A 16,233-nucleotide genomic window follows, 5' to 3' on the forward strand; every position below is an offset into this window, starting at 1 on the left:
CAATGTCTGCGAACTACCTCTTCAATTTTTGTATTTTTTGACATTGCATGCAATGTCAGGCTGCTGCTTCCAAAGCCGGCAGGATATTGTCATGTATCAAAAGAGGCATGGACTCAAGGGACAGGGACATCATACTCCCCCTTTATAAATCATTGGTACGGCCTTACCTGGAATATGCTGTTCAGTTTTGGGCACCTGTCCATAAAAGGGACATTGCGGAGTTGGAAAGGGTGCAGAGACGTGCGACTAAACTAATATGGGGCATGGAACATCTTAGCTATGAGGAGCGATTAAAGGAGTTACAATTGTTTAGTCTTGAGAAGAGACGTTTAAGGGGGGATATGATAAACGTATATAAGTATATTAATGGCCCATACAAAAAATATGGAGAAAAACTGTTCCAGGTTAAACCCCCCCAAAGGACGAGGGGGCACTCCCTCCGTCTGGAGAAGAAAAAGTTTAGTCTCAAGGGGCGACACGCCTTCTTTACCGTGAGGACTGTGAATTTATGGAACGGTCTACCTCAGGAACTGGTCACAGCAGGAACAATTAACAGCTTTAAAACAGGATTAGATACATTCCTGGAACAAAATAAGATTAATGATTATGAAGAAATATAAAATCTCATCCCTTCCCCAATATCGCGCCACACCCCTACCCCTTAATTCCCTGGTTGAACTTGATGGACATATGTCTTTTTTCGACCGTACTAACTATGTAACTATGAAATTTATGTATAAAATATATATGAGGTTTTTGTTCTTTTAATTGCTTTTCCTGTAAAGACACAGTTTCAATGAGTAAGACGTATTGTGTCTAAGCCTGATGTTCAGGAGACTAGAATTAAAGAAATGAAAAATAAATTTTTGAACAGAGGGGGGTAACCTCCACCTATTAGCAAAGGCAGAGAATGAGTCTTTACAGGAAAAGCAAATAAAAGAACAAAAACCTCATATATATATTAAACATAAATTTCATCCATTAAATACTAAAATTGATGAGGTAATTCACAGACATTGGCACATTCTTTCAGAATTCTACCCCCATATTACAGAATTTTCTCACATGCCCATCTGTTGCAAAAAAAAAAGCTCTGAATATCAGAAATTAATTAGCCCGTGCAGATATCAATATTATCCGAAATTCTTATTTGTTAGCAAAATGGTACCTTCTTGTGCCTGCATTGTACTCACTCCTAAAGGGAGATCAGATCTTTCATCCATATCGAGGAACACCATATAGAATTAAAGTTAATTTCACGTGTGATTCTTCCAATGTAATTTATGCTTTAAAGTGTCTGTGTGGACTTCTGTATATAGGTGAAACCTCGCAACGAATGAAAGATCGTTTAAGTAAACATAAATCTACTGTTCGATTAAAAAATGTATTACTCCCAGTGCCATATCATTTTCATGAGTAGGGACATTCTGTTTCCCAATTAAGATTTCAGATTCTGGAGCAGGTTCAGTACCCTAGACGGGGCGGCAACATAAAAAAGCTTCTCCTTCGTCATGAAGCGTACTGGATTCATGGCCTCGATACATTGTCATCTAGAGGTCTCAATAGAGATTACAAAATTTCGCAACATATATGATATTTGATACTATGTTGTTTTATTTTTATTTTCAGATCAATCAGAGAATGGCCTGAATAGAAAATCCGAATACAGTAAGATTTTTGTTTGTTTGTTTACTTTTTATAAGGTATTGTTCATACCTGTCTCTTTAAGTGATGGATTATGCCTACTTTAACCTTTATTTAGCAGTAGGTTGCGATGGTTTTGTTCATATGTGATCACGCCTATTTTTGTTGCTATAAGATGTCACTTCTGTTGTTTGTAATCAGCTGTTGAGAAAGGCTCAGGTGGAGCCGCAACACTTGCAGATACGCTAAGCTGAACGCTTAAATAAAACAGTGAAAGCTACTCACCGTGTGCAGCCCGGACGGGAAAAAAGGAAAAAAGTGCGTGCCGGAGTACTCCTTTAACAGTGACAGTAATTTATTATACTGTACTTTTATGGTCCTGTGTTCACAATTAACAAAATAATAATGAGATAAATTTATTACACAAAATACTATGAAATATATCTATTCTATTAATTTAGATCTATATGTTTAGAGACACCAAAAATAATTTTGATATCTTTGATATCTTTGATATCACCATAACAGTACTGTTCAAGATTTTTCATAACATTATTCAAGATTAGTGTCCCATTAGGAAGGGAACAGTTCAGTACTACTCTTACCCCATCGACTGCCTCTACTAGAATGATCTGCCCAAAAAGTATTACAAATATGTTCAACTTTCTGGCACCAGTTAATTTAACCCCTTAAGGACGCAGGACGTAAATGTACGTCCTGGTGAGGTGGTACTTAACGCACCAGGACGTACATTTACGTCCTAAGCATAACCGCGGGCATCGGAGCGATGCCCGTGTCATGCGCGGCTGATCCCGGCTGCTGATCGCAGCCAGGGACCCGCCGGCAATGGCCGACGCCCGCGATCTCGCGGGCGTCCGCCATTAACCCCTCAGGTGCCGGGATCAATACAGATCCCGGCATCTGCGGCAGTTCGCGATGCTGTGGTGCTGCGGGGATCTGATCATTCATAACGCCGCACGGAGGTCCCCTCTCCTTCCTCCGTGCGGCTCCCGGTGTCTCCTGCTCTGGTCTGTGATCGAGCAGACCAGAGCAGGAGATGACCGATAATACTGATCTGTTCTATGACCTATACATAGAACAGATCAGTATTAGCAATCATGGTATTGCTATGAATAGTCCCCTATGGGGACTATTCAAGTGTAAAAAAAAATGTAAAAAAATGTAAAAGTAAAAGTAAAAAAAAAGTGAAAAATCCCCTCCCCCAATAAAAAAGTAAAACGTCCGTTTTTTCCTATTTTACCCCCAAAAAGCGTAAAAAACATTTTTTATAGACATATTTGGTATCACCGCGTGCATAAATGTCCGAACTATTAAAATAAAATGTTAATGATCCCGTACGGTGAACGGCGTGAACGAAAAAAAATTAAAAAAGTCCAAAATTCCTACTTTTTTAATACATTTTATTAAAAAAAAAATTATAAAAAATGTATTAAAAGTTTTTTATATGCAAATGTGGTATCAAAAAAAAGTACAGATCATGGCGCAAAAAATGAGCCCCCATACCGCCGCTTATACGGAAAAATAAAAAAGTTAGAGGTCATCAAAATAAAGGGATTATAAACGTACTAATTTGGTTAAAAAGTTTGTGATTTTTTTTAAGCGCAACAATAATATAAAAGTATATAATAATGGGTATCATTTTAATCGTATTGACCCTCAGAATAAAGAACACATGTCATTTTTACCATAAATTGTACGGCGTGAAAACGAAACCTTCCAAAATTAGCAAAATTGCGTTTTTCGTTTTAATTTCCCCACAAAAATAGTGTTTTTTGGTTGCGCCATACATTTTATGATATAATGAGTGATGTCATTACAAAGGACAACTGGTCGCGCAAAAAACAAGCCCTCATACTAGTCTGTGGATGAAAATATAAAAGAGTTATGATTTTTAGAAGGCGAGGAGGAAATAATGAAAACGTAAAAATTAAATTGTCTGAGTCCTTAAGGCCAAAATGGGCTGAGTCCTTAAGGGGTTAAAGAAAAAAAGTTTTCCATCGGAGTACCCCTTTAAGATTCCAAAGCAGTTGTGAGCATAGACTTATTTCTAGCTTATCAAACAATAGTTTACAAAAGTTATTTTAAATTATTGTGTTATATTTTTTTTTGCACTGTTCATAATGTGTTTATTTAAATGTATGATTTCAGGATTTCTGCGGCAATAGTATAAAGAATGGAACATTTCGCATTATTTCTGAAAACACCAAATGCAGTGATACTGGTTCAACTTGTTCAAAGACTGTCAAATTGTTTTTCGATGTAAGTTAATAACAAAGTATTGAATGCAAATTGTAGAAACAAAGGATTAGATAGGTTAACGTTTAAGCTAACTTAGAGCATTCTTAAGTTTCCTCTCATAAAAAATTGTTCTCTTTTAATATCTTCTGCTTCACTGTATAAAATAAACTTTCCATTTAGATATTCAATGTCTAAACATTTAGAATATACACCATGAATTATTATTTATAATTTATATTATAAATGACACAGACTTGCATGATAGAAAGTATTTAAATTATTTAACTTTTTATATTTTGCTTTGTTGAGGCCTTGTGCTAAAATAAAAAAAAAAAAAAAAAAAAATAAATCGTTTTTCCCCATAAATCTGCACCCAGTACCCTATATAATAAGAATGCGAAAACCAAAATCAGAAATATTTTGTACATGTATTAAAAAGGGGAAAAAAAAACTCCATTTCCATGGACATAAGTATTCAGATCCTTTGCTATAACACTTAAAGCTCTGGGGGGGTCTTCCATTTCTCTTAATCATGTGTGAGATGTTTTTCAGCATGATTGGAGTCCCCTGTGATAAATACAGGTGACTGGACATCATTTGGAAAGACACAGCCCTGTCATTATAAGGGTGCCTTCTCACTTGACAATTGAAGCTGAATCTCTGCTCGCATAATTCAGCAAGCAGAGAGTCAGTCTGGAAGCCGTCGGCAACATTTTTTGGTGCCGTCACCATTGACAGCTATGCAGAGTTCGAGAATTTCCGTGCAAAGAAGGAACATGTTCCTTCTTTGCGTGGGACAATTTCAGCTGCGGAATTGTCCTTTGCTGAAATTGTTTATGGTGAACAGGTCTCACGGAAGACCTATTCACACGCGATAATTACGTAGTGTGAACATACCCTAAGCCTCATAGCTACAGTGCATATCAGAGCAAAAAACCAAACACTTAAAGGACTTTCAGACTGTGAGAGATAATATTCTTTCGTCTGATAAAACCAAGATATCATTTTGTGGCCTCAATGCTAAGCATCATTCCTGAAGGAAACTAGACACTGCTCCTCACCTGCCCAATACCATCCCTACAGTGAGGCATGCTGGTGGCGGCATCTTGCTGTAGGGGTGTTTTAAGTGAAAGGGACAGGGAGACTGGTCAGGGTTGAGCAAATGCTGAATGGTACAGAGATATTCTTAATCCCTTAAAGGGGTATTCCAGGCCAAAACTTTTTTTTATATATATCAACTGGCTTCCGGAAAGTTAAACAGATTTGTAAATTACGTCTATTAAAAAATCTTAATCCTTCCAATAGTTATTAGCTTCTGAAGTTGAGTTGTTGTTTTCTGTCTAACTGCTCTCTGATGACTCACGTCCCTCGAGCTGTGCAATTCCTATGGGGATATTCTCCCATCATGCACAGCTTTGGGACGTGACATCATCATTGAGCAGTTAGACAGAAAAGTTCAGAAGCTATTAACTATTGGAAGGATTAAGATTTTTTAATAGAAGTAATTCACAAATCTGTTTAACTTTCCAAAGCCAGTTGATATATATAAAAAAGGTTTTGTCTGGAATACCCCTTTAAGGACTGAGCCCCTTTTCACCCTAAGGACTGAGCCCTTCTTTTGCAATTCTGACCACTGTCACTTTATGCATTAATAACTCTGGGATGCTTTTACCGATTATTCTGATTCCGAGATAGTTTTTTGTGTGACATATTATACTTTAACATAGTGGTAAATTTTCATCATTGCTTGTATCCTTTCTTGGTGAAAAATCCCAAAATTTAATGAAAATTTAGCAAATTTAGCATTTTTCTAACTTTGAAACTCTCTGCTTGTAAGGAAAATGGATATTCCAAATATATTGTATATTGGTTCACTATACCAGTACCTGTCTGACCTGCCCTGCACTTCTCCCTCCCTCCTTACTGGAGCAGACACCCCCCTGGTGGTCAGAGGCAGAGTCCTGCTGCAGTACTGCTAGCTCTGAAATGGCATCCCCCTCATCTGCCAACTGGGCAAACTTTTTGGGGTGTGCCAGTTCAGAACTAGCCTTCCTGACACTTTTCCCTCTACCCTGTTTTCTAACTGTAACCCAGCTAGCTGCATGACTGTCCTGCACCTCCGTCCCACTATCCTCCCCCACCTCTACCCCAGAGAGTACTTGCTCAGTGAGCAGGAGACTCCTCTCCAAGTTGTCAATGCGTCTCAGTGTTGCCAGTTGCTCCTCTAGATCTAGGATCTGGGCTTCCAAATGAACAACTCGCACACATCTCGCACAACAATATGCAAGATGCACACTGGACTGCCTTTTCCAACATGGAGGCCATACTAGATTTGGGGATTGCAAAAATTAACAATAAAAAGAAAACAATCAAATATTTCTATTAAAGTCCCTTAATTTTAAGTCCCTCTCACTTTTATACTTACACTCACTTGTATACTTCACACTCCTGTATACAGACACACAATCACTAGCTCAAACAATTGATTAGTGTACTTGCTTTTATAGTTACCAGATACCACCTCTCTCTCTTCCACTGCCTGTAAGTGAATGCAAAAGGGCTAGCTGGCTGCAAACAGCTTCAATTTATCAGCTGCTAATTAATTAACTACTCCACCCACTCTCCACCTGTATTCCTCTCAGACAGAGAAGGAGAAAAAAAAAACACAGAAATTCACTCAATGCTCACAATACTTCTTACAGTATTCCCTTAATTTTAAGTCCCTCTCATTTTTATACTAACACTCACATGTATACTTCACACTCTTGTATAGAAGTGAAGCGGATGATCCGATCACGAAAAAAGTGGAACATCTGAAGGAGCGCAGACCTCTTCTCCACAATATCTACATAATTCTCACTGTAGGACCTGTGATGATGTCACAATCATGATTGTGACATCATCACAGGTCCTACAGTGAGAATTATGTAGAGATTGTGGAGAAGAGGTCTGCGCTCCATCAGATGTTCCACTTTTTTCGTGATCAGATCATCCGCTTCACTTCTTTACTGATACACTGGACTCCGCTACCCAGAGCCCAGAGGAACCTGGATGCTGCGACCCCTCTCTAATTTCAAAGTGACTGCAGGTGTTATGCTCTGAGCATAACACCGTAAGGTAAGGGACCACCCTGCTGGCCCGTTTATGTAACTATTTACACACAAAGTTACCTTTTTTACTGGCACGAGGTGCGCACCGTTCTCTTTCTTGTATCCTCACACTCTTGTATACAGACACAAAATCACTAGCTCAAACAATTGCTTAGTGTACTTGCTTTTATAGTTACCAGATACCACCTCTCTCTCTCTTCCACTGCCTGGAAGTAAATGCAGTTAATGCTTGATTAAACTCAGAAAATACACGTAACTGACATTTAAATGGCAATGCCACATTCACTTTTAAGCTTTTATCTGCATTATGATGAACCCAGGTAAAAATACTGTTTGATTAAACCAAAAAATTACACGTAATGATGCTTAGATGGCTTACTGTGTTGTTACGTTAAATCCAGAAAAAAAATCCTTGAGTAAACCCAGAAAGTACACTTAACTGACACTAAAATGACTGTCGCTTTCGCTTTTACTTTCAACACTTTTAACTGCATTGTTATGTTAAAAACAAGCCCTTATATGGGTGTGTAGATGGGAAAAAAAAGAGTTATGGCTATTAAAAAACTAAAGTGCAACAACAAAAATGAGCTTGGTCCTTAAGGGGTTAAACCCACCCCTGTCCTGTGTACTATTGGCCTCGGAGCTCTATGACACATCAGTGTGAGCAAATGATTGGATAACTTGGGGTCATGTGATAGCTGCAAGGTATTTTGGGCTACCATGATGTCATCTCGCTGTTCCCAGTGTTTCCTCCTTTCATTTAGGTACCAAAATGCCATGTGTTTCTTATCCCTTTTGCTATTATTGCGTTCATTGCCAGATTCGCACAAGCCGAATCTGGAAATGTTCAAAAGTTTGTCACCCGCTGTCACCCCGAAATTCAGAACCATTTTTGGCTCATGTAGTCACTGTATTCCAGTCTGTAAGCACATCTACTCCAGTATGATTGACATCTTGGGGACCTCTGATGTCACCGCTCTGCTCCGAAATCTCACACATACTCAGAAACAGAGCTATCCATGTAAAGGAAGTGGCTCCTGGGCTCGTGAGACTTCAGTGTTCAGAAAGAGTAGAGCCCAGAAGTGGTGACATAATAGGTGCCCAGGCTGTCAGAGTAGACATGATTACAGCACGGATCACAGTGACTGCCTGAGGATGCCACACGCCCCGGGGAATACTTACAGTTAATTAGCATAAATGGAAGGTGGAAAACCATGTCTTTTGCATTAAAAACAATTAAACAAATGTTAGATCTGGCTTACGCCAGATGTATCACCTATTCCAAGCTCACCACTGACTCTCTAATACCCAAAAGAGAGGACAAAATGTAAAAAATCAATACCAAATAAGTGCGGCTCAAGGATAAGAGAAGATTTATACTATATACTATAAATTGCCTGATTTTATAAAAAAAGGAAATAAAATTTAATAACAAATGAAATTAAAATTGCAAATAATACCAATTAGTATGTCATAAGCGAAACTACAAACTACACTCCGCAGGGCCCATGTGTATGCAGCACCATACGACTAGATACACAGGTTAATAGCTAAAACCTAAATCACTAACAAAATTTGTCTTTTGCATTTTGCCTGTGTGATCATATGGGGGGGGGGGGATTTATGAAAGCATTTATCCGTTTTTTCTTTCATATAATTGTGCAAAAAAGTCGCAACTGCGCCGACGCAATTTTCTGTGCAACAATCATCCCCAAGAGCGATAAAAGCAAGAAAATAGATTTTTGCTTATGTAAGCAAGTTTCAGAAATTAACTTGCAGTAGTAAGAGATTTATCAAATGCGACTGTCGCTAAAAAGTTGCTATAGTGGAAAACTTTGCTTAAATTTACTCCAGCACATTCCTGGCTTACTAAAATGCCTTACATCCTCTAAAATGAATTGTCCTCTTTTATTAATGGTATTCTTTTTTTTTGTTTGTTTTTTGTAAAGTGTGTTATAACTACATGATTATTTTTTATTGCTTACTTTTGGGCAATGTCTGTGTAGGCAGACTAGAAGATAAGGTACATGCCCCTTATTATAGACAGAAAGGCCATGTTCGCAGGACACAATTTTTGTGCTGTTTTCCACAGAAGAATTACGCTGGGAATTCTGCCAAAATTTACTGCCCATAGCCTTTAATGGGATCCCGGCAATACCACTGCAGAAATTCGGCATTCCGCAAAATTTTAAGACCAGTCTTTAATTTTGCAAATCCGATGGCGGAATTGAATTAAAGTCAATAGGGCTCTGAATTTCAGTGGAATTCTATGTTTTGAGAACAAAGAATTCTGCAAAAGTTCCAGTCAATTCTGGCAACCTTTGCAGAATAGAAATTGTGTGGAATTTGGGAAATGCAGAAAAGAGGGAAAATACAAAACATAGAAATAATGCAGTTGTAATGAATGGTTTAATGAGCCACCTAATCCTTGAAATTTTCCCAGATTTACCAATCTGTCGGAGACAAAAATGTTAATGACTGATAAATCTGGCCCAGGCCTGTGTTTTAATTTTAAATGCAAGAAAGTGTATATTGTGGTAAATACAAAATTGGCTGGGCAGGCACTGGTGATGGCCACATGTGATCGTGAAATATGTGCATTGTTCACTAAAGGTATAGTAGTTACAGAGTTCAGTAGTTCAAAGCTGTGTTTTGTACAGAGCTGTGTATCTTTGGCCAGGACTAATAGATAATAAAATATGAAGATATTTGATAATGAGAAGTAAATGTCTTCAAACCGTGTGGTATTAATACAAAACTTCAATATACAATGAATGAGTGTTAAAGGGGTTATACAGGGAAATACTTTTTTATATATATCAACGGGCTCCAGTTAATGGAACAGATTTGTAAATTACTTCTACTAAACAAACTTAATCCTTTCAGTACTTGTGAGCTGCTGAAGTTGAGTTGTTCATTTCTGTCTAAGTGCTCTCTGATGACACCTGTCTCGGGAACTGTCCAGAGTAGAAGCAAATCCCCATAGCAAACCTCTTCTACTCTGCAGTTCCCGAGATAAGCAGAGAAGTTAGCAGAGAGCACTGTTGCCAGACAGAAAAGAACAACTCAACTTCAGCGGCTGATAATTATTGGAAGATTAAGATTTTTTTATAGAAGTAATTTACAAATCTGTTTAACTTTCTGGAGCCAGTTGATATAAAAAATAAAGTTTTTTCCTGGAATACCTCCTTTTAATTACTAAAATAGAAAGTCCCATTGAAAGTTAAATATTCACTGTTAATTCAAGTAACTTTGTTTAATTTGATAGGGTAGATGATATATATAAATTTTCCAATGTTTATTATTTACAAAAGTATTTATTTTTGCCTAAATAAAAATGTCTTAAAGTGGTGGTTACAATGGACCTCCCTTCTGCCTTACCTGCTGTCTACTGTTTTGGTCAATGCAATTCAATCTCTAGCAATTGTCAGGTGGGACCGTACTACGTGATAAAATGTAATGAATCTTCAAAGGATGATTTTTATTACAAATATAACTTTTTCACTTAGTTTACTTAGTAATATAGTTTTCTTAATTAAAAATGTTTTATCCCTAGGACTACACTCTTCAATTAACAAATGGAAAAGCAAAAATATCCAGTCAAGGGGAAGCAGTAGAGTCACCATTTCAGATCCAGAATACTAGTCTGTATTTGGTCATTAATGTTAGGAATGGATTGGTCCTGGTTTGGGATAAAAAAACAGGTCTTACTATTAAGGTCCCATCAAATTTTCAAGTAAGTATTCTTTATTGGATGTTTCAAATGTATATAATATATACTTATATATGGTCCTGGTTTGGGATTTAAAAAAAAACAGCAAAAATATCAAAATAGATGGACAGCTCACAACAAAAATTGTATGAGGTTAACTGGGTGCTCCTGTACCCTCATGTGAAATGACAATGGAATGTAAAATAATAGAGTTCCCAGTCCTCAAATACCTCAGCCAAAAAGATTGTACAATGGATGTTTGGAAAGATGCATACATTTTATTATAAATAACATTTCTCACAGGGCCCGTGTGATATAACATAAAAATATACTTGATAATAAATGGACAATCTATAAAAAAGGGGAACATGTAAGTTACAAGAAAAATGTCCAGTGTGTATGGAAGGACACTTCTGAATATATATATATATATATATATATATATATATATATATATATGTAACTGCAATAGTGATTGACCGTAATACACATTCAATAGCAGTTCATATTCAATAATGCGGTATCTGAATAACTGATGTTACTATGTACCGCTCACCGCTCCTTGAATAATCGCCATCCACCACTCTGTAAAGGCTCCGCCGATGTATGTACACTGCCAGGTATTTCTTTGCATACCACAGTGTGACTCCAGCACTTCAAAATCACCGGAGCTCTGTGGCTGAGTGACGTCAGACGCCGTTTTCACTTACCATCTACACGCGCCCGGTCTTGAGCACCTTGGCTGTATACTGTTCCGGCAGAGTCGCAATATTATTTACTGTATACCGGCAACTTTTACAAACATTGGTGGAGCCTTTACAGAGTGGTAGATGGAGATTATTCAAGGAGCGGTGAGCGGTACGCAATGTGAATTACGGTCAATCACTATTGCAGTTATATATATATATATATATATATATGTATATATATATATATATTCAGAAGTGACCTTCCATACACACACAGGTTTCCCTTTTTATAGATTGTCCAATTGTTATCAAGTATTTTTTATATCACACGGGCCCTGTGAGAAATTTTATGTGTAAAAGTTATTTATAATAAAATGTATGCATCTTTCTAAACATCCATTGTACAACCTTTTTGGCTGAGGTATTTGAGGACTGGGAACTCTGTGTTTTTTTTGTTTTTTTAAATAATAGTCTTACTATTACATCGGGTACTCCGGTGAAAACCTTTTTTTTTTTTATTAAATCAACTGGTGCCAGAAAGTTAAACAGATTTGTAAATTACTTCTATTAAAAAATCTAAATTCTTCCTGTACTTATTAACTGCTGAATACTACAGTGGAAATTCTTTTCTTTTTGAAACACAGAGCTGTCTGCTGACATCACGAGCACAGTGCTCTCTGCTGACATCTCTGTCCATTTTAGGAAGTGTCCAGAGTAAAAGGAAATCCCCATAGCAAACATATGCTGTTCTTGACAGTTCCTAAAATGGACAGAGATGTCAGCAGAGAGCACTGTGCTTATGATGTCAGCAGACAGCTCTGTGTTTCAAAAAGAAAAGAATTTCCGCTGTAGTATTCAGCAGCTAATAAGTACAGGAAGGATTAAGATTTTTTAATAGAAGTAATTTACAAATCTGTTTAACTTTCTGGCACAAGTTGATTTAAAAAAAAAAAAAAAGAGTACACCTTTAACCCCTTGGGGACGAAGCCCATTATGACCCTAAGGACGGGAGCATTTTTTGCAAATCTGACCACTGTCACTTTAAGCATTAATAACTCTGGGATGCTTTTACTTATAAATTTGATTCCGAGATTGTTTTTTCATGACATATTCTACTTTATGTTAGTGGTAAATTTTCGGCGATACTTGCATCCTTTCTTGGTGAAAAATGCAAAAATTTCATGAAAAATTAGAAAATTTAGCATTTTTCTAACTTTGAAGCTCTCTGCTTATAAGGAATATGGATATTCCAAATAAATTATATATTCATTCACATATACAATATGTCTTCTTTATGTTTGCATCATAAAATTCATGAGTTTTTACTTTTGGAAGACACCAGAGGGCTTCAAAGTTCAGCAGCAATTTTCAAATTTTTTGCAAAATTTTCAAAATCGGAATTTTTCAGGGACCAGTTCAGGTTTGAAGTGGATTTGAAGGGTCGTCTGGTTAGAAATACCCTATAAATGACCCCATTATAAAAACTGCACCCCTCAAAGTATTCAAAATGACATTCAGTAAGTGTGTTAACGCTTTAGGTGTTTCAAAGGAATAGCAGCAAAGTGAAGGAGAAAATTCAAAATCTTCATTTTTTACACTGGCATGTTCTTGTAGACCCAGTTTTTGAATTTTTACAAGGGGTAAAAGGAAAAAAATCCTCTCAAAATTTGTAACCCAATTTCTCTCGAGTAAGAAAATACCTCATATGTGTATGTCAAGTGTTCAGCGGGTGCACTAGAGGGCTCAGAAGCGAAGGAGCAACAATGGGATTTAGGAGAGTGAGTTTTTCTGAAATGGTTTTTGGGGGGCATGTCCCATTTAGGAAGCCCCTATGGTGCCAGGACAGCAAAAAACCCCACATCGCACACTATTATGGAAACGACACCCCTCAAGGAACGTAACAAGGGGTACGGTGAGCCTTAACACCCCACAGGTGTTTGACAACTTTTTGTTAAAGTCGGATGTGTAAATGAAAAAAAATATATTTTTCCACTAAAATGCTGGTTTTTCCCCAAATTTTACTTTTTTACAAAGGTTAATAGGAGAAAATGCCCCCCCAAATTTGTAAGTATGGAAATACCCCATGTTTGGATGTCAAGTGCACTGCGAGCGAACTACAATGCTCAGAAGAGAAGGAGCGCTATTGAGTTTTTAGAGAGATAATTTGTTTGGAATGGAAGTCGGGGGCCATGTGCATTTACAAAGCCCCCCGTGGTGCCAGAACAGTGGACCCCCCCCCCACATGTGACCCCATTTTGGAAACTACACCCCTCATGGAATGTAATAAGGGGTACAGTGAGCATTTACACCCCACTGGCGTTTGACAGATCTTTGGAACAGTGGGCTGTGCAAACAAAAAAATTAAATTTTTCATTTTCACGTACCACTGTTCCAAAAATCTGTCAGACCCCTGTGGGGCGTAAATGCTCACTGTACCCCTTATTACATTTCGTGAGGGGTGTAGTTTCCAAAATGGGGTCACATGTGGGTATTTATTTTTTTGCGTTTATGGCAGAACCGCTGTAAAATCAGCCACCCCTGTGCAAATCACCAATTTCGGCCTCAAATGTACATAATGCGCTCTCACTCCTGAGCCTTGTTGTGCGCCCGCAGAGCATTTTACGCCCACATATGGGGTTTTTCCGTACTCAGGAGAAATTACGTTACAAATTTTGGGGGTCTTTTTTTCCTTTTACTTCTTGTGAAAATAAAAAGTAAAGGGCAACACCAGCATTGTTAGTGTAAAACATATTTTTTTTTACACTAACAGGCTGGTGTAGACCCCAACTTTTCCTTTTCATAAGGGGTAAAAGGAGAAAAAGCCCCCCAAAATTTGTAGTGCAATTTCTCCCGAGTACGGAAATACCCCATATGTGTCCCTAAACTGTTTCCTTGAAATACGACAGGGCTCCAAAGTGAGAGAGCACCATGCGCATTTGAGGACTAAATTAGGGATTGCATAGGGGTGGACATAGGGGTATTCTACGCCAGTGATTCCCAAACAGGGTGCCTCCAGCTGTTGCTAAACTCCCAGCATGCCTGGACAATCAGTGGCTGTCCGGAAATGCTGGGAGTTGTTGTTTTGCAACAGCTGGAGGCTCCGTTTTGGAAACACTGCTGTACAATACATTTTTCATTTTTATTGGGGGGGACAGTGTAAGGGGGTGTATATGTAGTGTTTTACTCTTTATTAGGTGTTAGTGTAGTGTAGTGTTTTTAGGGTACGTTCACACTGGCGGGTTACAGTGAGTTTCCCGCTAGGAATTTGCGCTGCGGCGAAAAATTTGCCGCAGCTCATACTTGAAGCAGGAAACTTGCTGTAAACCCGCCCGTGTGAATGTACCCTGTACGTTCACATGGAGGGGGCAAACCTCCAGCTGTTTCAAAACTACAACTCCCAGCATGCACGGTCTGTCAGTACATGCTGGGAGTTGTAGTTTTGCAACAGCTGGAGGCACACTGGTTGGAAAACCTTCAGTTAGGTTCTGTTACCTAACTCAGTATTTTCCAACCAGTGAGCATCCAGCTGTTGCAAAACTACAACTCCCAGCATGCACGGTCTGTCAGTACATGCTGGGAGTTGTAGTTTTGAAACAGCTGGAGGCACACTGGTTGGAAAATAGTGAGTTGGGTTCTGTTACCTAACTCAGTATTTTCCAACCAGTGTGCCTCCAGCTGTTGCAAAACTACAATTCCCAGCATGTCTGATCACAGAAGGGCATGCTGGGAGATGTAGTTATGCAACAGCTGGAGGTACGCAACTACAACTCCCAGCATGCCGAGACAGCTGTTTTCTGTGTGGGCATGCTGGAATTTGTAGTTTTGCAACATCTGGAGTGCTACAATTTAGAGACCACTGAACAGTGATCTCCAAACTGTGGACCTCCAGGTGTTTAAAACTACAACTCCCAGCATGCCCAGACAGCAAACAGCTGTGTGGGCATGCTAGGAGTTGTAGTTTTGCAAGATCGAGAGGGCAGTATAGAGATCACTGTGCAGTGGTCTTTAAACTGCAGACCTCCAGCTGTTGCAAAACTACAAATTCCAGCATGCCCACATAGCAAACAGCTGTCTGGGCATGCTGGGAGTTGTAGTTTTGCAACATCTGGAGGGCTACAGTCTAAAGACCACTATAGTGGTCTCAGACTGTAGCCCTCTAGATGTTGCTATGCAACTACTCACCGGCTTCCGTCGCATCCGGGAGCCGTCCACTTCTGTCGCACGCCGCCGCAGATCTCCGTCGCCGACCGCCGATCCCCGTCGCTCCGCTGCCTCCGGAGGGGTAAGTGGACTCCGGCGCCGCTCCTCTTCGTTTTCCCCGTTCTGCCCCGACTATTGTGGGTGGGCAGGACGGGGAAAACGAAAGTAAACCCCTCCGCCCCAGATCTGCTATTGGTGGTCGCGTATAGACCACCAATAGCAGAGATAGGAGGGGTGGCAACTCTGCCACCTCACTCCTATCGCTTTAGGGGGATCGTGGGTGTCTTAGACACCCGCGATCCCCCTTCTATTCCGGGTCACCGGGTCACCATAGACCCGTAATGACCCGGAATCGGCGCAAATCGCAAGTGTGAATTCACTTGCGATTTGCGCCGATCGCCGACATGGGGGGGTCTAATGACCCCCCTGGGCATTTGCACGGGGTGCCTGCTGATCGATATCAGCAGTCACCCCGGCCAGGTCTCCGCCCGGCGCGCGCAGAAATTCCCACGGGCGTATGGATACGCCCTTCGTCCTTAAGTACCAGGACGCAAGGGCGTATGCATACGTCCTTCGTCCCCAACAGGTTAAGGTTCCATCAAATTTTCAAGTAAGTATT

General features: G+C 39.2%; 1 protein-coding gene across 1 annotated transcript in view; it reads left to right on the top strand.

Moving 5' to 3' along the window:
* The window catches only part of LOC130277496 (mucin-2-like), a 307,722-nt gene that overhangs the window by 141,919 nt on the left and 149,570 nt on the right, over positions 1-16,233 (top strand). The window contains exons 22-23 of the mRNA XM_056528171.1: positions 3,814-3,924; positions 10,570-10,749. Of these exons, the coding sequence (XP_056384146.1) occupies positions 3,814-3,924; positions 10,570-10,749 (291 nt within the window). The remainder of the gene's footprint in view (positions 1-3,813; positions 3,925-10,569; positions 10,750-16,233) is intronic.

The sequence above is a fragment of the Hyla sarda genome, chromosome 6 (assembly GCF_029499605.1).
Source record: "Hyla sarda isolate aHylSar1 chromosome 6, aHylSar1.hap1, whole genome shotgun sequence".
Classification (NCBI taxonomy): Eukaryota; Metazoa; Chordata; class Amphibia; order Anura; family Hylidae; genus Hyla; species Hyla sarda.